Below are 27,770 nucleotides of genomic sequence, written 5' to 3'. Positions count from 1 at the left end.
TGCCCATGTCCTGCCTGAGACCTGAAACACCTTCCCTTTTCTTTTCCACCAGACCTCCCCCAGATTCAAAGCCTTTTTGAAGGCATGTCTCCTCCAAGAGGCCTTCTCTGACCAAACCCACCTTTCCTCTTCTCCCACACCCTTCTGTGTCACCCTGACATGCTCCCTTTATTCATCCCACCTTCCAGCCCCACAGCACTTCGGTCCATATCTGTAATTAATATATTCCTATTAATGTCTGTCATCCCTTCTAGACTGCAAGCTCATTGTGGAAAGGGGATGCATCTGTTTATTGATATATTGAACTCTTCCAAGTGCTTAATACAGAGCTCAGCCCACAGTATAAATACAATCAATCAATCATATTTATTGAGCGCTTACTATGTGCAGAGCACTGTACTAAGCGCTTGGGAAGTACAAATTGGCAGCATATAGAGACAGTCCCTACCCAACAGTGGGCTCACAGTCTAAAAGGGGGAGACAAATACAACTGACTGACTGAGCAGTTGGGGGCCAGACAGGAGGCTGATTGGGACACATGACTGATATGGTGAGGCGGTGCCATGTTGGATTGTAGTTCAACCCTTTTGCCTCCTGACTGATAGAAATGATAGAGCGCCAAGACAAATTAGTAGGCCAACCAAGCACCTCATCACAAAATCACAAATCACATCTCCATCTGGGATCCTTTCCTGAAATTCAGCTAGTCTGCCTTCCCGGAGAGTCATTCATTCAGCCGCAGCTTTACTGTCCAGCATTTTGAACATACAGCAGATCGCACAGACCTCAAAAACCGTCACGAACACAATCAGATGTCCCGCTTAGCCATCCATCCTGCCAGAGCTTCAGGCATCAGGTTCGGGGTGAAGATCTCTCAAATTGACATGATTGTTTAGAGCCAACAAATCTCTTCCCTTCGAACCAGACCGCAGAACTATTTCTTCCCAAATGGATGTTGGAGTTTTGGAGGAAGGGAGAAGGAAACGTACAAAGACAATTTGAATCTTTGGAGAATCTTCAAAGCCACTGCACTGTTATGGAAGTTGTCTGGATCGGGCAACTCTGGGATCAGTGCCTGGCACATAGTAATTGTTTAGCAAATTTATTATTATTGCTTAGTAAGGGTTTAAATACCACATCTTTATAACACTATAATGCAAGACGGAAGTGCACTAGTCCAGCAAAAACCATCCCACCTGCTTAGGGCTCACCAGAATTCAGGCTGTTGCTCATTTCCCTCAGAGTTGCCATGGCAGCTACTAGACAAACACCATTATCTGAATAAGGCTAATAGTAGCGATAGTGATTTTGCAAGCCAGGGCATAAACAAATAAAAAAAAAAAACCCTCCTTCCAAATGGTGTTAATTTCAAGCTTCATTACAAGCCAAGGTAATAAATCAGTATATGCTGAGGGAGAAAAAAAAAGAGTCTAAAATTTTATAGGGAAAAATAACTTTTGAGCTTCTAAGGGAATTTTAGGCTCTCAGACTATCACCACTGCCATTATTTCTAGGTCTGACCAATGGTCCACCCATCCCAGTGTTCTGTTTCTGACAGTGGTACTGGGATAGGTGGAGAAATCCAGTATTTTTTTTGATGTTTTGGGGGATACAATCCTATAATAACAATGCCTCGAGTATACATATTGTGTATATGTGCTCATGTGTGTTTGTGTTAGTGTACACATAGGCATGTATGTGTATAGGAAACCCAATTACCTTGCATCTACACGCCTAGTACAGTGCTGGACTTCGAATCAGTACTCCCCCACTAGACCGTAAGCTCCTTACAGTCAGGGAATGTGTCTGTGATATTGTGCTCTCCCAAACACTTTGTAACAGTGCTCTGCACACAGTAAATGCTCAATCAATACAACAGACTGACTGACTCACTTTTGAAGTTTCATAACGGAATATAATATAGTACCTTTCTTCTTGATACACCAGTTCACTTGAGCAGTGAATGCGTCTGTTATATTATTGTGTTGGACTCTCCTAAGCACTTAGTACAGTGCCCTGCACATAGTAAATTCTCAATAAATGTGATTGATTGATTGAAAAGACTCTGGAGACCTGGATTTGAGTTCTGGCTTTGCCTGAACCTAATATGGGCAAAAATCACGCAAACCATGGGCAGGGAATACGTCTGTTATATTTTTCTACTGGACTCCCACAAAATACTTAGCACAGTGCTCTGCGAAGCTGTTGCCACAAAGCCATGCTGCTTCTCACTGAGCGGACCCTGGACCTGGCCCACATAGGCCTCGTAGCCTAAGGGCGAGTGGAAACAGGGATTTGATCCTCACTTTACAGATCAGGGAAACGGGCACAGAGAAGTCATGTGACTTTCCCTAGGTCACACAGCAGGCCGGGCTAGTCCATCTCACCTACTCCACTGTCAACACCCATTCAACTTGTACTTCCCAAGCGCTTAATACAGTGCTCTGCACACAGTAACCACTCAATAAATACGATTGAATGAATTAATGAATTTCAAAGCCCTGAAAAATTAGGCTTCCTTTTTTTTATATGGTATTTATTAAGCCCTTACCATGTATCAGACACTGTTCTGAGTGCTGGGGTGGATAGAGAGGCCTTCCCACACTGAGCCCCCTGCACCTGTCCACATGTTTTGTTTTGTTGTGTCTCCCCCTTCTAGACTGTGAGCCTGTTATTGGGTAGGGACCATCACTATATGTTGCCAACTTGTACTTCCCAAGCGCTTAGTACAGTGCTCCGCACACAGTAAGTGCCCAATAAATATGATTGAATGAATGAAAGGGGTGGGGGTAGGGAGAGAGAGTGTGGCAACTATCAATCAATTATTCTGAGCAGGTTTTCAATCCCAAAGTTTCAGGACTGAGGTTCATCTACTGCTTCTGCCAGAGACTCCATCATTAGATGTTAATAATCGCAACACTGTACCCTTTGAAACCCTTCTAGACTGTGAGCCCACTGTTGGGCTCTATACGTTGCCAACTTGTACTTCCCAAGTGCTTAGTACAGTGCTCTGCACACAGTAAGCGCTCAATAAATACGATTGAATGATTGAATGAATGAAATAGGTAGCGCTGAAATATTTGGACTTGTAGACGAGAAAAACAGTCCCAGAGGGGGGTCAACGGGTTCAGTGGATTAAACATTTTTTAGTCACCCTCTGAGACAAGGGTATTGTGTCACAGCAGGGCCCCTTTTGGGCAATAAAAACAAAGGAAAAAGGACTATCTGTCTTCCCTGCTGGTTTGCAAGCTCCTCGAGGGCAGGGATCATATCTACTAATCAAACGCTCCGTACAGTTCTTTGCGAACAGTAGGCGCTCAATGAATACTTGGGTCCGATTGACTGAAGTAGACATTACTGATCAAAGCATGAAATAGGTGACCATGACTGGATCCTGGCTATAACTGAAAGAAAAATAATTCAGCAGTCGTTTTCCAAGCTAATAAAACACATTTGGCGTCAAGTTAAAAGCCGGTCTGCATCCATTACCCATAACTGGAGTCAAAATCTTTTTTTGCCAGGGGGATTTTTTCAGGTCAACCTGATGCAGACTTTTCTCTTTTCTCCAGGAAGTGGCAGTATAATACCGCCGATACTTCCCCAAGCTGTTTTTCCAAGTTCCCCTCGCTCCTGCTTCCTACACGGGATGCAAACACTGAATGATATTTCTTAATAATCATTACTTGAGACAGATGGGGATCTGTCTACGGCTATAGTCTATCCAGCATCTTTGCACTGAGAGCTACTCTCAAACGTCACACCAAGGGTAACCACTTGGCTCCTGCGTCTTTTAAGAGCACAATTTAAAGTAAAGGTAAAAGCGGGGTGAAACTTTAAAGCACTGTCAGGAGAAACATTTTTTGAGGGCGGGGGCAAGGTGGAGGGAACGGGACTGGACTTGCTATTTTTGGAGTACTTATAGTTTATCGAACAAAAGACAAATTCTGTGTGTGTTGGAATAAAATGTAAGATTTCCCACCCGATGGAAATCTAGTAATCTATCAAAAAAACCTACCATTGATGCATCTTTTTAATTATTTCTGCCACCCTAAAGCTTTGTAATGCTGCTCAGATCCTCTTTTCTTTCCACTCCTCAAAACCCTCCCAGTGACCTTCAGGCTCGTCCTCTAGACTGTAAACTTATGTTAGAGAACGTGTCTGCCAACTCTGTTGTGTTATACTCTCCCAAGTGCTTAGTACAGTGCTCTGCACATGGTAAGTGCTCAATGAATAGCACTGATGATGATGATCGAGCAGAAACCTGTGGTCATTGTCTCCAAGGCTTTTCACACCTCTTTTGCTCTCGTCAGTTCTCTTCTCCTACTTTTTTTTATGGTGTTTATTAAGTGCTTACTATATGCCAGACACTGTTCTAAGCACTGGGGTAGATACAAGCCAATCAGGTTGGACACAGTCCATGTCCCCACGTGGGGCTCACAGTTTTAATCTCCATTTTACACATGAGGGAACTGAGGCACAGAGACATTAAGTGACTCGTCCAAGGTCACGCAGCAGACAAGTGGCAGAGCCGGGATTAGAACCAAGGTGCTTCTGATTCCCAGGCCTTTCCCCCATATTCCTCCTTTAACTACTAGTCCAGGCTGCTTCCCTGACTAAGCTTCCTTTCCTCTTCACCAACTCCCTTTTGCATTGGCCTGACTCAGTGGAAAGAGCATGGGCTTTGGAGTCAGAGGTCGTGGGCTCGAATTCCGGCTCCACCAATTGTCAGCTGTGTGACTTTGGGCGAGTCACTTAGCTTCTCTGGGCCTCAGTTCCCTCGTCTGTAAAATGGGGATTAAGACTGTGAGCCCCCTGTGGGACAACTTTATCACCTTGTAACCTCCCCAGCGCTGAGAACAGTGCTTTGCACATAGTAAGCGCTTAATAAATGCCATTATTATTATTTTATTATTATCGCCCCCCCTCCCAGCCCCACAGCACTTATGTACATATCTGTAGTTCATTTATATTAATGTCTGTCTCCCCCTCTAGACTGTAAGCTTGTTGTGGGCAGGGAATGGTTTTGTTCATTGCTATATAGTACTCTCCCAAGTGCTTAGTACAGTGCTCTGCACATGGTTAAGTGCTCAATAAATAAAATTGATTCCTTCTCCAGGTCTTCAGGATACAACTCTCCTCATTTCTAGAGCTCTTCAAAAATGCCCCCTCCTCCAGGAAGTCTACCTCAATCGCTCCCAGTCACCTGGAATACTTTTGTTCATACTACAAACTCTAATATAAGCACTTATTAATTCACCTGACCATCTTCATGTTCCCTTTTTCCTCCTACTATAGATAATTTCACATCAATAGTTTCCTTTAGACTGTAAGCTTCTTAAGGCTCTTTTCCTTTTTTTGCACTCTCCCAAACAGTAGAGCCCTGTGTACAGAGTCACTGCTGAACACCCCTTACTAAGGGATTGATTCCCTTAGGCCACTTTATTATTTCTTTGTCTCTTCTCTACTGCCCCAGCTAATTGACTGCTTGTCACATACAGTTTGTGCTCCCAGGGAAATAAAACGGCTGTTTGCCCTTACGATGAAACCCAGGAGGGAGTCTCCAAAATCAGCTGGGTGGATCCAGGAAGCCGAGAGGAGTTGCCCTATCCCACTTAATTTATATAAACAGTCACACTCTGTAGGTGGCTATGAACAGGTAATTAATAATCAGCGGCATCTCTCTGCAACAAAGAAACAATTAGACAAAGGTGCTTTCTTCACATGGCAGCTTGAAAGTATGTAGTGGGCTGAGGCTAAACTGGGGATGTGCTGTTATCACCCTTTTTAATCTCTCACAGCACAGCAGCTAATATGGGTCTCAACTTTGGAGGCATTCAACCTTTGGCTCTTTGGCCAAGATTCGTCACTCCTTCCCACTGCATGGTTTTTGGGTGTTGGATCCATCCTTACGGTGAGCTGATGATTGACCACCACGGGGTGCAAGAGACACTCCGTTTCAGGCTACTTACTGGGTGCCCATTGACTCAGCCTGGTTGGACAGGGCTCCAATGTGTAAACACGCTCTCCTGCCTTCTCCCCTGCCTTCCCATGTCCCTTTCTAGGGGCAGGCGGGACCCCCCACCCCGGTTATGTTAGCCCTGTTTCCAGCCTTTCCAATGGGCCCACGCAGCTCAGAGCATTCAGGGGTCTAATGGAGAAAGCTGACAGGACTGAAATAGTTGTAGCCAACAGTTAATTAAGAGTGCGGCCTGTGTTACTGCTGCTAGAACACTTATTGGAAACATTACAGTCTTTTTCGTTCACTCACGCTACCGCTGATTCTGTTCCATAAAAGGGATGCCAAACTTGACAGAGCACTTAGCAGCAGCTGAATAATAATAAAAATAATAATAATTGTGGTATTTGTTAAGTGCCTATTACTAAGTGCTAGATTTTTTGGGTTTCACTAGATACTTGAGGCAAAGCACCACTTTCCCTACACATCCATGTATCCTTGGCAGATGAAACTCAAAGAGAAGATTCCTGTCTTATTTATATTAATGTCTGTCTTCCCCTCTAGACTGTAACCTCATTAGGTACAGGGACTATATCTGCTAGTTCTGTTGTACTGTACACTCCCGAGTGCTTAGTACAGAGTGCTCTGCATATAGTAAATGCTATAGTAAATATGATTGATTGGCTTGCCAGGGAAAAATCATTTTCTCCCAATGCTCTGTTTGTTCTTCAGTCCCCCACCCTCAGTTACCATCTAGTGATGATACAGGCATAGCACTTTGCTTCTTTCTTGTCACCCCCTGGAAGGGTTGCCTGAATACTGGTTCTCTACTTCAATGTTTGGCAAGTTATTGGCAAGGCCCTCACTAATAATAACAACATTAATAATAATTTTGGTATTTGTTAAGTGCTTACTATGTGCTAGGCACTGTACTAAGTGCTGGGGTAGATACAAGGTAATTGGGTTGGACACAGTCCCTGGTCCACACTGGGCTCACACTCTTAATCCCCATTTTGCCGATGAGATAATTTAGGCACAGAGAAGTGAAATGACTTGCCCAAGGTCACACAGTAGATAAGTGGCAGAGCAGGGATTAGAACCCACAACCTTCTGACTCACACTGCTCTCGTTCACTGGGAATTCATTTTCAATTTGGTGAGGTCTGTAATAAAACCTAGAATGGGGAATGAGGTCTAGCATCACTGCTGACTCTGCTAGGGCCGTTAAGAAATTCATTGAACTACCCCAGGTATTTCCCCTATTCCATTTGCAAAGACAAAGCTGGAGTTCCAGCCTAGCCCACAGTAGCTTTGGTGTAGGACTTGCACTCATGTTAATTCCATGATTCTGGAATTAAAAGGAAGCACAAAAGGAAGTACTTGGGCAGCTTTTGCTTCACCAGTCTGGCAACAAACACTCAACTGCAGGGGCCGAATATGGACTTTAATCTAGTCCCCGAGAAAAATAATAATAATAATAATAAGAATAAGAATAAGAATAAGAATAAGAATAATAATAATGATGGCATTTATTAAGCGCTTACTATGTGCAAAGCACTGTTCTAAGCATTGGGGAGATTACAAGTTGATCAGGTTGTCCCACGGGGGGCTCACAGTCTTCATCCCCATTTTATAGATGAGGGAACTGAGGCCTAGAGAAGTGAAGTGACTTGCCCAAAGTCACACAGCTGACAGTTGGCAGAGCTGGGATTTGAACCCAGGACCTCTGACTCCAAAGCCCGGGCTCTTTCCACTGAGCCACGCTGCTTCTCTAGTAGTAGAAGCACTACTAATATTAATATTAATAATGGCATAATAAATGTGATATTTAATACCTTATTATGTGCCAAACACTGTATTAAGAGCAGGGGGTAACAACAATAGATGCAGATCAGAAACAATCCCTGTCCCACGTGGGGCTCACAGTCTAAGGAGGACAGGTATAATCTCCATTTTACAGGTGAAAAAACAGAGGCAGAAATAACTTGTATCGTTTGTTTTATGGTACTTGTAAAGTGCTTACTCTGCATCAGACACCATTCTAAGCCCTAGGGTCGGTACAAGTCAGTTAGGTCAGACACAGTCGCTGTCCCACATGGGCTCACGGTCTTAGGTAGGAGGGAGAATGGGTATTGAATCCCCATTTACAGTTGAGGAAACTGAGGTACAGAGAAATTGAGGGACCTGCCCAAGGATACACAGCAAGCAATTGGCAGAGCAATTAGCAGAGCCGGGATTAGAAGCCAGGTCTTCTGACTCCTAAACCCATGCTCTTCCCACTAGGCCATGCTGCTTACCTGTTATTTATTTTAATGAGTAACTCCCATACTAGGCTGTAAGCCCCCTGAGGGCAGGGATCATGTTCACTAACTGCATTACTCTTCCAAGCTTTTTACAGTGCTCTGCTTGATGTAAGCACCCAATAAGCTCTTGTTTTCAGGGAGTATGTCTACCAACTTTATTATATTGGGCTCTCCCAAATCCTTACTGTACAACGTAGGCACTCAATAAATAATATTGAATGATTAAGTGACAGGCCCAAGTTGACTCAGCAGACAAGTGGCATGAGAAGCACCATGGCTCAGTGGAAAGATCCCGGGCTTTGGAGTCAGAGGTCATGGGTTCAAATCCCCGCTCCACCAATTGTCAGCTGTGTGACTTTTGGCAAGTCACTTCACTTTTCTGTGCCTCAGTTACTTCATCTGTAAAATGGGGATGAAGACTGTGAGCCCCCCGTGGGACAACCTGATCACCTTGTAATCTCCCGAGCGCTTAGAACAGTGCTTTGCATATAGTAAGCACTTAATAAATGCCATCATCATCATCATCATACCATTAGCCCTACTCTGATAGCATGTTGGTACAATATTATGTGGCTATTATGTGAGAAGCCTGTGGTTTTAAGGAGGAGACACTCAGGTTGTTTTGTGACTCTAGCTGTTTGTGTCTGTGGGGAACAGTGTGTGGGAAAGAATCACCTGAAGAATGGGCCAGGGATTGTAACAAAGGAGGGCTTGAGAAGTTTTGCAGTTCTCAGTATGAGCTCCATAGGCACAGAGAGATCTTTTAATCAATCCTCTTACTTTCAGGTACTTTTAACCCCAATTTACTCTATTTAACCTTTCCAGAGATGGGATCAGAGGTCCAGGGAGGCAGAGGCCTGGGAATCAGAGGACTTGGGTTCTAATTCCAGCACTGCCAGTTGATTTCTATGTGACTTTGGACAAGTCACTTAACTTCTTTAGGTCTCAGTTTCCTCATCTGTAAAACATGAATTTAAAATTACCTGTTCTCTCTCCTATTTAGACTGTGAGTTAATCTCTATGCCAGCACTTAGAAGAGTGTTTGACACATAGCAAGTACTTAATATAATGATAATAATAACAACAATAATAATGGAGCACCTGCCTCAATAACCCATTCTAATGTTTGCCCATTCTGCTGAAATATAGCAGGCCCAATTTTGGGTTCAAACAAATCTTGATGAGTTCCCTGGAAAGATAAGTTTTTTGGCTAGGCATGCAAACTCCTTGAAGTTCTATTTTCTCTCCTGGCAATTTGTTCAAGCAGTGAATTAGAATTTTGAATGTCAAGTCAATTCAATCAATAAGATATTGACAGAGTCTAGTGGTTTTCTCCAAGTATCAGGTGGTACATTCCTCTCCTACTCTTTTTTTTTTTTCCATTTTGGGCTAAAAGGTGAAATAAAATCCTCTCATTTATCTTCTCCCTTATTCCATCTCAGTATTTATAGTGATTTTAGGCAACTAGGGCACAAACCTTCCAGTGACTAAGAAGCAAGGTCAGATTTAACTTTTAAAATCATCGGATGATTTTCGAAGTGGAAGTCTGGCAGCTGTGGATGGAATAGAAAAGCACAATTGGGTCACCTGCTTTACTACAGAATTTTCCCAGAATTCATTGTTCTCTCATTAAAACAATCTTTTGTGGTGGCATTATGATCTCTGTCATAGATGCAGTCCATAGTTTAGTTTCTTGGTAGATTTTCCTTGAGCACCGGAGAAAAACAGTGTGGCCTAGTAAATAGAGCATGGGTCTGGAAATCAGAAGGATCTGGGTTCTAATTCTGACTCTGCCACTTAATAATTACTAATAATAATAATTTTGGTATTTGTTAAGCGCTTACTATGTGCAAAGCACTGTTCTAAGCGCTGGGAAGGATACAAGGTGATCAGGTTGTCCCATGTGGGGCTCACAGTCTTCATCCCCATTTTACAGATGAGGTAACTGAGGCCCAGAAAAGTGAAGTGACTTGCCCAAAGTCACACAGCTGACAACGGGCGGAGCCGGGATTTCAACCCATGACCTCTGACTCCAAAGCCCGTGCTCTTTCCACTGAGCCACCGGGTTGGTGAGATTATTGACATACTGTCCAGAGAAGCAGTGGGGTTTAGTACAGTGCTTCGCTCAAAACTCTTAATAAATATGATTGAATCGAATTGAATTGGGGCTTAGTGGACAAATTGTGGGCCTGGAGTCAAGGGACTTGGGTTCTAATCTTGCCATTGCCACTTATTTTCTGCGTGACCTTAGGCAAATCAATGGACTTCTCTAGCCCTCCGATTCCTCATCTGTACAAAGGGGATTAAATACCCATTCTCCCTCCCTCTTAGACTGTGGCCCTTTGAGTACCCCAGGACTGAGTACCCCAGGACTTGTGGCACTTTACAAATGCCACAATTAACTGTTCCCAGCCCCAAGGCTATCTAGCAAGGCAGATGCTGATTTCCAGGTCAAAGCAGACACTAAGTAGCAATCACATTCACAGTGGAACAGCTAGTGCCCCATCAAGGGGGAATCTCCTGGGTTTTAAGCAGAAAAAGCATGTTCAGGAGGAGCCTGCAAGTTGCAGCCACCCAAGTGGGTGACGGAAATAAGAAGTAATTGAATTCTGAAGGTTATCAGCCCAGCTGGCTAGGCAGTTTAGTAAGGTGCCTGTGAATGTCATGCTGAAAGTGTATTTGACAACAATTTTGAACGTCAGTACAGGGATGGGGGATGTTTCTCGGGTCTGTACGTGAAGCATGTTAATCCCATGCCAGAAGAGAGGAAGTCAACTCTAGCTAGTTTCCTCTGTCCATACACAGTGCAGAATGATTTTTTTAATGGAACTTGAGGTTTTCAAGATAAGAGAGGAGTCAGATTTCCTGTCTTCAGGGGTTTCCTCAGATGACTGGATTGTTTCCTACCCCCTGCCCTGGGATGGTATTCAAATTTCTTATTCATGGAGGTAATAAATATGGGGAAGCAGCACTGCCTAGTGAAAAGAGCAGCAGGACCTGGGTTCTACTCCCAGCTCTGCCAATTGCTTGCTGTGTGACCTTGGGTAAGTCACTTAACTTTGTGCAAAATGGGGATTCAATAGCAGTTCTCCCTCCTTCTTAGATTGTGAGCCCTGTGTGAACAGGGCCTGTTTCTGACCTGAATAGCTTGCATATGCCCCAATGCTTAAACCGTGCTTGACACATAGTAAGTGTTTAGCAAACGCCATTAAAAAAACAAAAACACTTAGGTCCTCTGTCTCCCAGATCCGAGCTCTTTCGGCCACTAAGTGCCCGCCACATGTCACTTCCTCTTCCCACCTTCCCTATGCTACTGGTCTTCTTGAGTTTTCCTCTCAGGGCAAGTCCTGGTCCAGGGCCTCAAGACCCGGAATGGAGGGAAGGGGGATGCACGGCCATCAAACTCTTCTTTCTAGTAATCTCATTCTTTTCCAAGGAAGTTCCCTGCCCTGTATTTAAAGGATAGTGTTGGTTCTCCAAGGTACCTGCAGAGGAGGGTGCCTGGGAAGACTGGAATGTCACAAACATGGACATTCCCATTATTCTGATGATTTTCCAACTGCTAACTGTGGAAATTGGGATGGCAATGAACCTCTTGCTGACCCAATCCCCACTCTTCCTCACCATCACTGAAACCTGGCTCTCCCCAGATGACGCTCTCTCTCCTGTTGCTCTCCCCAGACTGTATTGTACTCTCCCAAGCTCTTAGTACAGTGTTGCACACAGTAAGCACTCAATAAATACCAATGACCGATGGATAGATTGTGTAACGGATGCCTTGGCTTGGGGTTGGGACGCGAACCTCATGAGGAATTGGCAGAACTCACCAAAGTGAAGCCCCAACGCCAACTCTTTCTCTGTTGATGAGAATAAATCCCCTCGATTTAAGGGAATAAGATGAAATGAAAATGGATCTAGCTTTGTGGAGCCTGTCAGATCGTTACTGTAAATTACCGGATCCATACAATACCTGGATCAGAGCAGGCGGATCGGAAATTATTTATCGGTATCTGGTTTGATACCCTTGTGTTTAAATTATAGCAATATACAGACAGCAGCAAAGTCATCCATCATAAATAAGGGTATTGGCTAGCAGAATGTAGGTCTAGATAGTGCATCTATTTCATCAATCTCCAGTGAACACATAATAAGTGAAAATCAGTTCAAAGAATCCTGTTGGGAAAACTAAAGAGAAAGCCTCTAGTAGCGGTATAGCCATCCTTTCCCTCTCTTTTCTACTCACCAATCTCTCTTAAATATGAGAACACACAGTCTCTCTCCTTGCCTCTCCTGTATATATGTATCCTGTATCTATGTATATACGTTTGTACATATTTATTACTCTATTTATTTAACTGGTACATATTTATTCTGTTTATTTTATTTTGTTAATATGTTTGGTTTTGTTCTCTGTCTCCCCCTTCTAGACTGTGAGCCCACTGTTGGGTAGGGACTGTCTCTATATGTTGCCAGCTTGTACTTCCCAAGCGCTTAGTACAGTGCTCTGCACACAGTAAGCAATCAATAAATATGATTGATTGATTGCCTCTTTCTCTTTTATACACATACCCACTCTCCTTCCCTCTTCCTCTCTTTCGTATACACATCTACACACACCCACGCATGTTTTTTCCTCCCACTGAGCAAAATTAGAAGTAGAGAAGATGTATCTACGCCACCCAGGCTGAAGTATTCCCGTTAGTTTGATTTCTCTCCACTGTTTTGCATTTCGCTGTGTCCAGCCTTACTGCCTTTGATTGGCAATCCTTACTCCCACTTAGCAGGTCTCAGAAAGATGTGTCATCTTATAGGCATCCTCTCCCCCCACTCCCTGTGTCCATCTTGCCCCATCCAGCGGCTACTCACTCAAAAGGGTCACTGGGATCAGTCCTCTGCAGCTCAGGTGGGATGGGGATCCTTTTGTAGTACATCTCCCAGTCGAAGGCTCCCCTCATGGCATCCCCAGCCTGGGCCTCGTACCCAAAGTGATTGTGGTCAATGACGTCGATCATGGGGCACACGATGGTTCTGTGGTTCAGGGCAATCTGGTCTGAAAGGTGAAAGTGTATGATCGGAAAAAGCACGTCTCTTCCACCCATCGACTGTACCCCAGTGGAACGGATCAACCAATTAATCGTATTTCCCCCAGTTGTCTGCTGTGGGACCTTGGGCAAGTCACTTAACTTCTCTGGGCCTCAGTTTCCTCAAACCAATCAACTGACCAATCTTATTTCCCCCAATTTCCTGCTGTGGGTCTTCAGGCAAGTCGGTTGACTTCTTGGGGCCTCAGTTTCCTCATCTGTAAAATGGGGATTAAATACTCTTTTCCCTCAATCAATCAATGGTATTTACTGAGTGCTTACTGAGTGCACAGCACTGTAATAATAATAATGATGGCATTGATTAAGTGCTTACTATGTGCAAAGCACTGTTCTAAGCACTGGGGAGTTAACAAGGTGATCAGGTTGTCCCATGGGGGACTCAAAGTCTTAATCCCCATTTTATAGATGAGGGAACTGAGGCACAGAGAAGTGAAGTGACTTACCCAAAGTCACACAGCTGACAACTGGTGGAGCCGGGATTTGAACCCATGACCTCTGACTCCAAAGCCTGGGCTCTTTCCACTGAGCCAGGCTGCTTTTCCAGTGTTTAGGAGAGTACAATACAGTACAACAGATTAGCTGACACGTTCCCTGCCCATAACGAGCTCCATCACATCATGAGCGCTGTGTGGGACATAGATTGTTTCTGATTGGGTTATCCTATATCTATGCCAGTGCTTAGCACAATGCTTGACTCAGAAAACGTGCTTAACAAATACCACTGTTACTATCATTATCATGTCTTGAGCACCTTTAGGAGTCTGAGCACCATACTAAACTCTTGTCAAAGTATGACGCAGGTAAGAGATAGAGTCCCTACTCTCAAGACGCTTGCATCTAAAGGGCAGACCTGTCTAATTTCTGGAAGATTTCTTGGCTTCTGGCAGCCTTAGGAATCCTTTGCTTTTTCCCTGAGCCTCATTTCTTTTTTTTTGATGGCATTTATTAAGCACTTACTATGTGCAAAACACTGTTCTAAGCGCTGGGGAGGGGATAACAAGGTGATCAAGTTGTCCCATGTGGGCTCACAGTTTTAATCCCCATTTTACAGATGAGGGAACTGAGGCCCAGAAAAGTGAAGTGACTTGCCCAAAGTCACACAGCTGACAAGTGGTGGAGCCGGGATTAGAACCCATGACCTCTGGCTGGAGATGTGTTTTTAATAAGGCTTTTCATGTGGGGAGAGCAGTGTTCTGTTGGATATGAAGTCGGGAAGGGAGTTTCAGGCCAGAGGCAGGATGAGGGTGAGGAGTTAGCATTGAGATAGAAAAGATCAAGATCTAGTGAATAGGTTGGTGCTAGAGTAGCTCCTCTGGGTGTGGAGCCCTGATTTCAATTTCGTTTATAAATGATAGGTTGCTAGCTCGCAGACCAGAGGTTTCCTGACTTCAACTAAATCCTATTAGTTTCCGCTAACTGAGGTGCCATTGTCAGGGACAATAATATTTGCTGTTCTAACTGCCTACTCCCAGGCAAGTGGGAGAGTTAATGGTACTTTAGAGGCAACCCTTCCTGTTGGAAAGAGCATGAGATTGAGAGTATTTAGACTTTAAGTCCCATGTGGGGCAGGGACTGTGTCCGACCTTATGATCTTTTATCTTTCTCAGCCCTTAGTACAGTGCTTGGCACACAGTAATCACTTTATAGTAACATGATTATGATTATGATTACCTGGGTTCTGGTCCCAGCTCCACATGTGTCTGCTGTGTGACCTTGGCAAGTCATTTAACCTCTCTTTGCCTCAGTTTCATTCAGTCAATTGTATTTATTTATCACTAACTGTGTGTAGAGCACTGTACTAAGCACTCGGAAAGTACAGTTCGGTAACAAATAGAGTCAGTCCTTGCCCACATCGGGCTCACAGTCTAGAAGAAATTTCCTCATCTGCAAGTTGGGGATGAAATTCCTGTTCTCCCTCTCAGCTCGTGAGTCTTCTGTGAGGCAGGAACTCTGTCCGATCTGATTATTGTGTAGCAACCCCAGTGCTTAGCACAATGCCTGGCACATAATAAGCACTTAACAAGCACCATCATGATTAACTCATCCAGACTGCGTTTTGAGTTCCTTGAACAAAATGGAGCTCTATAAAACATGAGGGATGTTGCTATTACTCTTGCAATCAACTGGGGAAGGTGGTAGAGAAATGAAAAACAAATGCTCAATACATATTGTTGAAACCCAGTTTCCTAAACTAAAAAAAAGCATTGAGAAAAGCTACAGTCTTGTGGCCAGCGCTTATTGAAGGTAACATCGTTTTTCTTTCCTGTAACTTAGGCTAACCTGTATCCCTCCCACTAAGTCTCTTTTGCCTTGGTTCTAATCCGATACAATCCCTTATAAATTAGTTTGTCTCCCTGCTCTCCTTTTCCAAGACTATCCAGCAATTATCACGGTGAAACAATCAGAGGTATGGGAGGAATTCAGCAATGAGCAAGGGACCATCATTCAATCGTATTTATTGAGCGCTCTCGTTCAATTGCAGTTTCAATTATTTACTGTGATTCCTCTATTGGTTCATATTGTTTATGTCTATCTCCTCATTAGAGTGCAAGCTCCTTGTAGGCTGGGTATGTGTCGCTTCATTTTATATGTCCTTAGCCAATCATAGTCAGTTGTATTTATCAAGCACTTACTGTGTACAGAGCACTCTACTAAGAGCTTGGGAGAGTACCATAAAACAATATTACAGACATATTTCCTGCCCACAGTGAGCTTAGGACTTCTTGGTATAGGGCAGTGGCTCTGGTGGGCCCTGAGTAAATTTTATTATTATGGTAAAGTGTCACCTAACTCTACTGAACTCTCCCAGATGCTTAGTACAGTCCTGTGCATAAAGTAGATTGTAATCTCCTTGAAGGCAGGGGCCATGTTAAATAACTCTATTGTCCTCCCCCAAGGGTTGAGTATAGAATCCTGCACCCAGGTGACTAAACTCCTTGAGGGCAGGGATCACACCTACTGATTATACTCCACCAAGTGCTCAATCCAGCCCTCTACACAGAGGAAGCACTCAATAAATACTACCGGTTAATTGATAGATGGCAACTACTTACTGAGAAGAGGGGGCAACCAGTTGACGTTAACCTCACAGTGGGAATCCAGGAACGTCAAGATTTCTCCTTTGGCCATGGACGCTCCCAGGAGTCGGGTCCGGATGAGGCCTTCCCGTTTCTTGGTACGCACTATCCTCACTTTGGAAAACCGGGCCATGTACTCTTCCAGTTTTTCCTTCAAGTGCTCTAGAAAATGGAAATGGAAGCAGAGGAGGGGGAAGGGGAGGATGGGAGGCCAGAGAAAGAACAGAGTTCATTAATCCCAGGGCCAGGGTGAATGCAGATATAAACACTGAGAGGGAGGAAGAGGCAAAAAGTTAGTTTAGCTCAGGTAACATGACCGCTCTCATTTCCAAGAAGGCAAATTGAGGAGGTTCAATCAAGCTCTCAGGCCACATTCTAGCTGAGCGCCACTGAGGGTATCCTGAAACGTGAATTGGAATCCCACCCCTGACTTCATACTCGTCATAGTAATTATGATATTTGTTAAGTGCTTACTATGTGCCAGGCACTGTACTAACCGCTGGGGTGGATACGAAGCAAATCGGGTTGGACACAGTCCTTGTCCCACACAGGACTCACAGTCACAATTCCCATTTAAAGATGAGATAACTGAGGCAGAGAGAAGTGAAATGACTTGCCCAAGGTCACACAACAGAAAAATGGTGGAGCCAGGATTAGAACCCATGACCTTCTGACTCCCGGGCCCGTACTTTAAGAGCTGAGGCATCTTGCTTCTCTAATGCCTTGCTGCTTCTCTAACTTGACTTCAATCGTATTTATTGAGTGCTTACTGTGTGCAGAGCACTGTACTAAGCCCTTGGGAGTGTACGATATGTCTGTTTCTTATTTTGTACTCTCCCAGAAGCTTAGTACAGTGCTCTGCAACGGTAAGCACTCAATAAATACGATTGAATGAATGAATGACTAACAATGTAGCATTCACCTCCCCTGCTCACAACGAGCATACAGTCTAGAGAGGGAGATAGATGGATATAAATAAATTACAGACTCGCTGAAAGAGAGTCATTGTCAAAGAGAGAAGCAACACGGCTCAGTGGAAAGTTCATGGGTTCAAATCCCAGCTCCGTCACTTGTCAGCTGTGTGACTTTGGGTGAGTCACTTCACTTCTCTGTGCCTCAGTTACCTCATCTGTGAAATGGGGATTAAGACTGTGAGCCCCACGTGGTACAACCGGATCACCTTGTATCCTCCCCAGGGCTTAGAACAGTGCTTTGCACATAGTAAGTGCTTAACAAATGCTATTATGATTATGATTATTATTGTCATTCTAGATCTTTCACTGTCCAGTGGCCATTGGCCTGCTGTCCTTCACCATCAGTTCCTGGACCAGAGCAGTGCAGGATGCCAACCAGTGCCTGGAATCTACCGTCTCAGACCAGATGGAGGTCCTGCTTCATGGTTCTTCCCACAAAGGCCTTCCCTTTGTGGCTTCCCATGAGGGTTTGTTTTGGTTGGAAGCACATGAGGAGGAATATATGTACTGTAGAAATGGCACTTCCCAAAGGGTTCGCTGCCCCTATCCCCCCATCACGGGGAAATGGCAATCTGGAAAACAAACTCGGCAACTGGTGGCCATTTGACGGGGACGGCTGATGACATGGCTAACGGAATTCGATTGTGGGAGTGAGGCAGCTGGGATGTTCCAGCCCGTTCCATCTCACTGAAGGCCACCGTACTGGAGATCGGAAAGCCAGGAGTTTGGACATGTTTCTGCTTCTAATTAAAAACTAACCGAAGGCGGAGAATCACCTCAGGGATGGACAAAACAAATCAGCTGCCTGTGATGGATTGTTTCATCTCCTTGGACATTAGCAGATGCAGTGGTTTATGAGGGAAAGGTCAAGCCAGGTGTTTGCATAGCTAGCTAGGCATGATAATAATAACAATAATAATGATACTTGTTAAGCACTTACTATGTGCTGGGCACAGTACTAAGCGCTGAGGTGGATACAAGCAAATAGGTTGGACACAGTCCCTGTCCCACCTGGGACTCAGAGTCTCAATCCCCATGTCACAAATGAGTTAACTGAGGCACAGAAAAGTGAAGTGACTTGTCCAAGGTCATACAGCAGACAAGTGGCAGAACTGGGATTAAAACCCATAACCTTTGGACTCCCAGCCCCTTGCTCTATTCACTACACCGTGCTGCTTCTCATAAAAATAATACTCACCCATGCTGGGCAGCAGCGGCATGGAAGAGAGTTGAGGGCGGAGATACAAGTTTACCGTGTGGAAGGAGGCAATGGTAAACCGCTTCTGGATTTTTACCAAGAAAACACTATGGATCCACTACCAGAACAATTGCAGATGGACAGTGGGGCATTCTGGGAGAGATGCATCTGTGGTGTCGCTGTGGGTCGGAAACAACTCGACGGCATGAGACAAGACTCTATTTACTTATTTATTTTACTTGTACATATTCTATTTATTTTATTTTGCTAATATGTTTGGTTTTGTTGTCTGTCTCCCCCTTCTAGACTGTGAGCCCACTGTTGGGTAGGGACCGTCTCTATATGTTGCCAACTTGTACTTCCCAAGTGCTTAGCACAGTGCTCTGCACACGGTAAGCGCTCAATAAATACAATTGAATGAATGAATGAATGAATGAATGAATGAATGCATGAATGAATGACAAGACTGCATTCCTTTCTATGAAAATCTGGGCATCGGGACATCATTCCAAGCAGGCATCCCTTAAGTCCGAAGTCCGTATTACAAGTCCCAGGATACCCTGAGTCCCAAATTGCACACAAATGCAGCAGGCTCCAGCCCGGAAACAGAAGACCAAACATTAGAAGTGAGCAGGAACAGTGAGTTAGGTTGACCAGCTTAACAAGGAGACAGTCCCCTTTCCAGGAAACTATTACATAATTTTTAAATTTTTTTAGAATTGCCTAGAGTGCTTATAAAAAAACTGTCCCAGCTAAATGAGGACATATGATCAGTTGATGACAAACTGGAACCTTTTGAGAAGTGTGGAATCAGCTCTCTGCACAATTGAACAACCATCTGGGGTTAAAAAATGAAACGACATTATTGCTACCCAACACTGATGTTTTAGCAGTGGCTCTACATAGGTTATTGGGTACAGGTGCTTCTGTAATGGAGATAAATAGTGAAAACGCACAGGGTTCAATTAATTACCTTTTGAAATTTTCCCCGCTGTGGAGGCTGGAATGAAAAGTTCTTCATTTAGAGACTTCAGCTACAGAAAGATATTGTAATGTAACCTGATTTTAGGTACATACCGGTGCCTTCTACACTCTGGTTCAGTGATCGTCTTAACTGTGATTTTACATTCTCGATTTCGCTCAGATCAAAAGTTTGACTTTTAATTTTGACTACCCCATAACAAACTTGCGAGACACCCTCCCTCACTCATCTCACCAGGGAACAGAGTACTGAGATGACATTAGGTGTCTTTAATGCTACAGCCTAGTACTGTAAATATTTGCTTGTAAATTAGCATTACAGATCCTCTTGGGCTTGTCTACCGCTGACATGTGCACAAGATGGAACATTGCCAAAATGAAATATTTTTACCTCAAGGGGAAAGTTCTTCCTTTCCTCCCACGGAACTGGGCAATCTGCCCATCCCAGTCTGTCACACGCTCAACACCCTGTCGTCCTCTCAGCTGGTAACAGCGTCAGTGAGCATGGCACATTTGATGTGCACCCGTGTTGTCATCTGGACTCTGCCACTTCCTTGTTGTGTGGCCTTGGACAAGTCACTTCACTTTTCCTGTGTACTGTAAACTCCTCAGTATAATCTCCCAAACACTTGGTACAGTGTGAATATAATTGATTGATTCTCTGGGCCTCAGTTTCCTAGTACTGAAAATGGAAATTAAATACCTGTTCATCCTCCTAAATGGACTGTGAGCACCACATGGGACAAGGGACTGTGTCTGACCTAACTTGTATCTGCCCCAGTTCTCGGTATAATACCTGGCCCATAGAAAGTGCTTACAGATACCAGTATTATTATTATTAGTAGAGCACCGGCTGGGAGTCAGAAGGGCTTGAGTTTTAATTCTGACTCTGCCACTTGCCTGCTGTGTGACCTCGGACAAGTCACTTCATTTCTCTGTGCCTCAGTTACCTCATCTGTAAAATAGGGATTAAGATTGTGAGCCCCATGTGGGACAACCTGATTTCCTTGTGTCTACCCCAGTGCTTAGAACAGTGCTTGACACATAGTAAGCACTTAACAAATTCCATCATCATCATTATTACTACACTCGCAGTGGTAATCCTTACTATAGACTCTTTGGGCTAGTAGGGACCTTAAAAGGCCACAATAGCAATAGTATTTTTGAACAACTTTGTAACTGGGTTAGGACACAGTTCCTGTCCCACACAGGGCTCCCCGTCTCAATCCCCATTTTATATATGCAGTAACTGAGGCACAGAGAAGTTTAGTGAGTTGTCCAAAGTCACACAGCAAGGGGGCAGGATGGGAATTAGAACCCAGATTCTTCTGACTCCCAAGCCCATCTCTATCCACTAGGCCAGGCTGCTTCTCAAGTACTCTCCCAAGTGCTTAGTACAGTGCTCTGAACAGAGACAGATCTCAATAATTTTATTAATCTCATTTTATTTTATTTTGTTAATATGTGTTGTTTTGTTATCTGTCTCCCCCTTCTAGACTGTGAGCCCGCTATTGGGTATGGACTGTCTCTATCTGTTACCAACTTGTGCTTCCCAAGTGCTTAGTACAGTGCTCTGCACACAGTAAGCACTCAATAAATACAATTGAATGAATGAATACCACTGACTGATTGAATAAATATGATCGATTCATTGATTGAGTCAAGACAGACCGGGATAGGAAAATGGGAGAGACTTAGTTATTATTCAGATACCCCTGTTCCAGCCCTTGGGGGCAGAGGGGGTAACCTGTAGAAAGGAGGGTGAGAAGGTGGAAAGGAGGGTAGAAATGAGGTCTTGTAGAAAGGAGGAGAAGAATTTCCATGGAGAAACCCAAGGCTGGAAAATAAGATGAAAGAATTTGATGTCCTTGCTTGAATGATTGAGAGACCATGAGGATCAAGCATTCCGAGAGGCAATCTGCCCTTCATCTCCAGGGAAAGAACTAAACACCCTAAATAGGTCCTTTCCCACTATGCTCTCTTTGGCCTCCACCTGTTAACACCACTTCTCTTCATTATGTCAAAATGAATTGCCTATTTACCGCAGAACTCCTGGGAGGATTGTTCTTCCTGGGGAAGACCAAACTGTAAAAGCTCTGGCATTTGCTGCCTGAGTTTACTGAAAAGCAGCATGGCCTAATGGATAGAGCACAGACCTGCGAGTCAGGGGACCTGGGCTCTAATTCTGGCTCTGCCACTAGTCTGTGGTGTGGCTTTGGCAAGTCACTTAACTTCTCTGGGCCTCAGTTACCTCATATGTAAAATGGGGATTAAGCCTGTGAGCTCCACTCATTCATTCATTCAATCGTATTTATTGAGCGCTTACTGTGTGCAGAGCACTGTACTAAGTGCTTGGGAAGCACAAATTGGCAACATATAGAGACGGTCCCTACTCTACAACAGGCTCACAGTCTAGCTATGTACGTTAAGTGCTGAGGGGCTGGGAGGGGGGATACAATAAATGGAGCAAGCCAGGGAGATTCAGACAGGTGTGGGAGAAGAGGAAAAGAGGGCTTAATCAGGGAAGGCCTCTCGGAGGAGATGTGCCTTCAACAAGGATTTGAAGCAGTGGAGTCATTGTCCGTCGGACATGAAGAGGGAAGATGTTCCAGGCTAGAGGTGTGAGGTTGGTGGTGAGAGAGACAAGATCGAGATACAGTGATAAGGTGAGCATTAGATGAGTGAAGCACGCGGGCAGGGTTGGAGCAGGAGAATAGCAAGGTGAGGTAGGAGAGGGAAGGTGATTTAGTGCTTTAAAGCCAATGGTGAGGTGTTTCTGTTTGATATGGAGGTGGATAATAATAATAATAATAATAATAATAACAATGGCATTTATTAAGCACTTACTATGTGCAAAGCAGTGTTCTAAGCACTGGGGAGGTTACAAAGTGATCAGGTTGTCCCGTGGGGGGCTCACAATCTTAATCCCCATTTTACAGATGAGGGAACTGAGGCCCAGAGAAGTGAAGTGACTTGTCCAAAGTCACACAGCTGACATTTGGCAGAGCCGGGATTTGAACCCATGACCTCCGACTCCAAAGCCTGTGCTCTTTCCACTGAGCCACGTGGGCAGCCACTGGAGTTTCTTGAGGAGTGGGCAAACGTGGCCTGAATGTTTTTGTAGAAAAATGATCCGGGCAGCGGAATGAAGTATGGACTGGAGTGGAGACAGTCAGAAGGCAGGGAGGTCAGGGAGGAGGCTGATACAATTTACACGTGGGACATGGGTGGTGTCCAACCTGATTAGCTTGTATGTATTCCACCACTTAGTACAGTGCCTAGCACATAGTAAGCACTTCACAAATTTCATAAAAACAACACAAAAACAAAAAAAACCCCATCAGGGAGCCTGTCATTCATTCATTCAATCATATTTATTGAGCGCTTACTGTGTGCAGAGCACTGTACTAAGCGCTTGGGAAGTACAAGTTGGCAACATATAGAGATGATCCCTACCCAACAGCGGGCTCACAGTCTAGAAGGGGCAGACAGATAACAAAAAAAAACACATTAACAAAATAGAATAGTAAATATGTACAAATAAAATAAATAGAGTAATAAATCTGTACGAACAAATATACGGGTGCTGTGGGGAGAGGAAGGAGGTAAGGCGGGACAATTACTAACAAACAGGATTTCCTGGTCACATCTCCCACACTGCCCAGAACCATTTTAGATGGAAACATCGATTAATCTGGCTTCCAAGAAAATGCTCTGTCAGTCCAAAAATCCCCAATCATTTCAGAGGAGATTCTGTTAAGGACTGATGATGGGATGGATTAGCAGTGAGGAAAATGCAATGAAAGGGCCTCAAAATCCCCAATTACCAAGATATACCAATTCTCTATTACTACTGCAATCAGCCCAGGCCAGCTAGCCTGGATAATGAACCACCGAAAAATACTGGGGTAAGTTGGAATCAATTATATGCTGCATTACTACATAAATATCCCTTCTGGGTGCAGGCGGGAAAACGAGAAGTCACCATTTATATTTCTCACCAACAGTAAATGGTGTACCTCAGACACCTTAAAAAAAAAAAAGCCAGGCCTCCTGTCACTAAAAATAGGCGAAAGCAGGCTAATTTGTCATTTAAAAAGAAAATAGATCATTGTTCCTTCACAGTGTTGATTAAATAAGGTAATAAATCATATGTCTGATACCTGTCAGGTACCTGCCAGGGCAAGATTGGTGCTAAAAGTGACAGTTACAGAGTCTCTGAGGAGTTGGAGTTTTATTGGCTGTCAAAGATGTGACAAGCAATGACAAAGCGTGGCATGTGTCTTTTTCTCTGATAGTTCATAAACACATTTCCTACTGCAATTCTTTTATGAGGCCTTCTTTATCTCTTTTAAAGCAGAAAAAGGAGTCTATTCCCCCCATTTCCCTTTCTCTCTTTCCCATTTCAACTCTTCTCACTGGGGGTCACATTCCAGGGAGACACCCCAAGCTCACCCCCACCAGGGCCAATAAAACCAAGGTCATTTTAGATCCTGAATGTGGGAGAATAAATGAAAGAGTAAAAGCTGTGCTTAAAGCATTCCATAATATAAATAAATATATAAATAAACCAAGTCTACCAAGTCTGTTGAATCTCCCAAGTGCTTAGTACAGTGTGCTGCACCATTAAGAGAAACAGCATGGCCTAGTAGAAAGAGCACAGGCCTGGGAGTTAGAAGCCCTGGGTTCTAATCCTGGTTCCGCCACTTGCTGGATGTGTGACATTCTTTTATTCCCTGTGCCTCAGTTTTTTTATCTGTGAAATGCGAATTAAATGCCAGTTCTAACTTCTACTTACACTGTGAACCCCAAGTTGGGCAGGGACTATGCCTGATCACACCTTGTATGTGTATAGTAAGGATTTAAATACTATTTTTTTTAATTTAAAAGCAGAAGACACGTCTAATTTAGACAAGCCCTCTTCGTCCTTAGTTTGCTTCTTCTAGAAACTGAAAATTGATATACTCTCCAGAAAGAGAAACTGCCCTCGACCTCATAGTAAAAACTCAGCTCCTTGCATCAATCAAACATCTATTACATTTGAATTGTTTTCAGAAGAATGAATACTTTTCTAGCTGACAGTTTATTTGATGGCAGTTGTCCAAAGAGAGACTGTTATTTAGTTCTGCCAGTTTCTGCTTAGTGCACAGGACTATCCAGTGCTTACACATAGTAAACGCTTAACAAATGCCATCATTATTACTATTACTGGAGTGTAGGATTGATGGTATACTCCATTTGCCCTCACAGAGAAGGAGGAAGAGCAGTCTCTTCAGATATTCAAGGATTTCTTTCGAACATTTTCAAAGGGCACTTAGCTTATTCTTTGTTGCTAAGTTACAATTACTACTTTACTGCTAATTCTATAAATATTCTCAGGAAAAAAAACCTGGAAATTTAGGGAAAAAATTTAGGGAAAGATTTTAGAGAGTTTTACTTTTAACCTGCATTTATTTCTGACCCAAATGTATCTGTTTAGTGTATGTTTCTTGTAGTAGAGCCCAAAAATCATTGCGGTAAAATTGAAATGTCTAGGATCAACAGCTTGCAGTATCAACAGTATGGATCCTTGAATGTGACAAGCTAACAGTGCAGACTGTCAAACTGTAACCTTACCTAACCCTCACTTTAACTCTGACCCTAACTTGAATTCTCTCTCATTCTACTCTCACTGTGCCCTACTCTCACTTTGATCGGTCTTGACATCGTTCCACATCTGATTTCCCACCGTGTCAGATTCTTGTAGATTGCAACATCTCAGTGACCTCTTGACATTGATTGTCTTCTATAGGGCTGGGTGAGACAGACACTTCCTCTCCAACAAAATACATAGTCCCTGGGGATGATTAGAAATTGGTATAAGGATAATAATACTTGCGTTATTCAAGTCCTTAGAATGGGCCAAGCACTGTATCACATGCTGGGGTGCGTACAAGGTAATCAGGAGAGATACAGTGCCTGTCCCACATGGGGCTCACATTCTAAGTAGGAGGGGGAACAGGTGTGGAATCCCCATTTTACAAATAAGGAAACACAGGCACAGGGAAATTAAGTGACTTACCCAAGGTCACAAATATACATCTAGCTTTATTTCTACTTATTCTGATGACTTGACACCTGTCCACATGTTTTGTTGTCCGTCTCCCACTTCTAGACTGTGAGCCTGTTGTTGGATAGGGACCATCTCTATATGTTGCCAACTTGTACTTCCCAAGCATTTAGTACAGTGCTCTGCACACCGTAAGCATTCAATAAATACGATTGAATGAATGAATGATTAGAACCCAGATCGTCTGGCTCTTGGGCCTGCAATCTTTCCACTAGGCCATGCTGCTTCCTGGTGTGTCTGCTCTCCTGGACTAAGTAGACGGTAAGGAAATAATTGTATTGCACTATCTCTACCCTCCCTGGGGGCATTTGGTCTGCTTCTTCTGAGTTTCTGGGATGTGCCCGCTCACATTTGCCAAACAGTGTTCCCTCTCCTTCTAATCTCTTCTTAAATGCCACCTCCTCCAAAAGGCCTTCCCTGATTAATCCCCTGACTCTTTTAACTACACACTATCTTTGTCCACAAGGAGCTTCCAGTAGTTGAGCATCCATAGAAACTCAACTACTGTAAGCTCAGCATACATAGAAATGGGGACACATTCCTAAGCGCTTAGTATAGTGCTCTGCACACAGTAAGCACTCAATAAATACGAATGAATGAATGAATTCCTGATAACTCACCCACAAACAAGTGAAAGAATCTTATTGAATAGATTGCTCTCAGCTGCAACATCACTTCCTTTCTCTCTTCTCTCCCCTCCTCAGTACAATAAATGGTAATTAACAGAATCAGCTCCTTGTCCTAATTGTTCCAAGGTCCTCTTACTTCAGTCACCCTTTGTTCCTTTAGCCAGTTTGCTTAGCAAATGCCTAGATTGTTCATGAAGCAGTCTCAAGAGGTCATCTAATCCGCCTGCAGCGTGGCTCAGTGGAAAGAGCCCGGGTTTTGGAGTCAGAGGTCATGGGTTCAAATCCCAGCTCCGCCAACTGTCAGCTGTGTGACTTTGGGCCAGTCACTTAACTTCTCTGTGCCTCAGTTACCTCATCTGTAAAATGGGGATTAAGACTGTGAGCTCCCCCGTGGGACAACCTGATCGCCTTGTAAACTCCCCAGCGCTTAGAACAGTACAATGCACATAGTAAGCACTTAATAAATGCCATCATCATCATCATCATCATCATCATCTCTCTGTCTCTGTTCAGGATGGTACTGAAGCCATCCCATATGATGATGACGACTTTCTTACACAACCCCAGAGGTTTCCACAAATCATGCTGAGATGTTGTGGTGTAGTGGATAGAGAACACTACATTGGAAGTCAGAAGGTTGTGGGTTCTAATCCCAGCTCTTCCACTTGTATGCTGTGTGACCTTGGCAAGTCACTTCACTTCTCCGTGCCTCAGTTACCTCATCCATAAAATGGGGATTGAGACTGTGATGTGGGACAGAGACTGTGTCTAACCTGATTTGCTTGTATCCACCCCAGTGCTTGGTACAGTACACAGTAAGCACTTAACATATACCACAATTATTAGTATTAACCCTCCAGCACCTATGCGACTCATTCATTTATTCATTCCTTTGCATTTTTTGAGCACTTACTGTGTGCAGAGTACTGTACTAAGCACTTGGGAAGCACAAGTTGGCAACATATAGAGACAGCTCCTACCCAACAACGGGCTCACAGTCTAGAAGGGGGAGACACAACAAAACAAAACACCTAGACATGTCAAAATCACCATTAACAAAATAAATAGAATAGTAAATATGTACAAGTAAAATAAATGCAGTAATAAACCTTTACAAATATATACAAGTGCTGTGGGGAGGGGAAGGAGGTAGGGTGTGGGGATGGGGAGGAGGAGAGGAAAAAAGGGGCTCAGTCTGGGAAGGCCTCCTGGAATTCATGTGTATATGGACCAGTTTGCAGTTGTACACTTCAATCAATCATATTTATTGAGCACTTACTGTATGCAGAGCACTGTACTAAGCGTTTGGGAGAGTACGATATAACAAAGGTGGCAGACACATTCCCTGACCTCAGTAAGCTTTCCTTTCTTCTCTAGACTATAAGCTAAATGGGAGCAGGGAATGTGTCTGTTTTTTGCTAGATTGTACTCTCCCAAGTGCT

General features: G+C 43.8%; 1 protein-coding gene across 2 annotated transcripts in view; it reads right to left on the bottom strand.

Moving 5' to 3' along the window:
* Nucleotides 1–27,770, bottom strand: part of GALNTL6 (polypeptide N-acetylgalactosaminyltransferase like 6) — a 775,084-nt gene that overhangs the window by 99,160 nt on the left and 648,154 nt on the right. For both annotated transcript variants that reach the window (XM_038755166.1, XM_038755167.1), the window contains exons 6-7: nucleotides 16,414–16,599; nucleotides 13,125–13,308 (exon numbers count right to left, since the gene is read on the bottom strand). In XM_038755166.1, coding sequence (XP_038611094.1) covers nucleotides 13,125–13,308; nucleotides 16,414–16,599 — 370 coding nt within the window. The remainder of the gene's footprint in view (nucleotides 1–13,124; nucleotides 13,309–16,413; nucleotides 16,600–27,770) is intronic.

Source organism: Tachyglossus aculeatus, chromosome 12, assembly GCF_015852505.1.
Source record: "Tachyglossus aculeatus isolate mTacAcu1 chromosome 12, mTacAcu1.pri, whole genome shotgun sequence".
NCBI lineage: Eukaryota > Metazoa > Chordata > Mammalia > Monotremata > Tachyglossidae > Tachyglossus > Tachyglossus aculeatus.
Note: the sequence above shows the minus strand (reverse complement) of the source record. Positions and strands in the feature narration are given on the sequence as shown.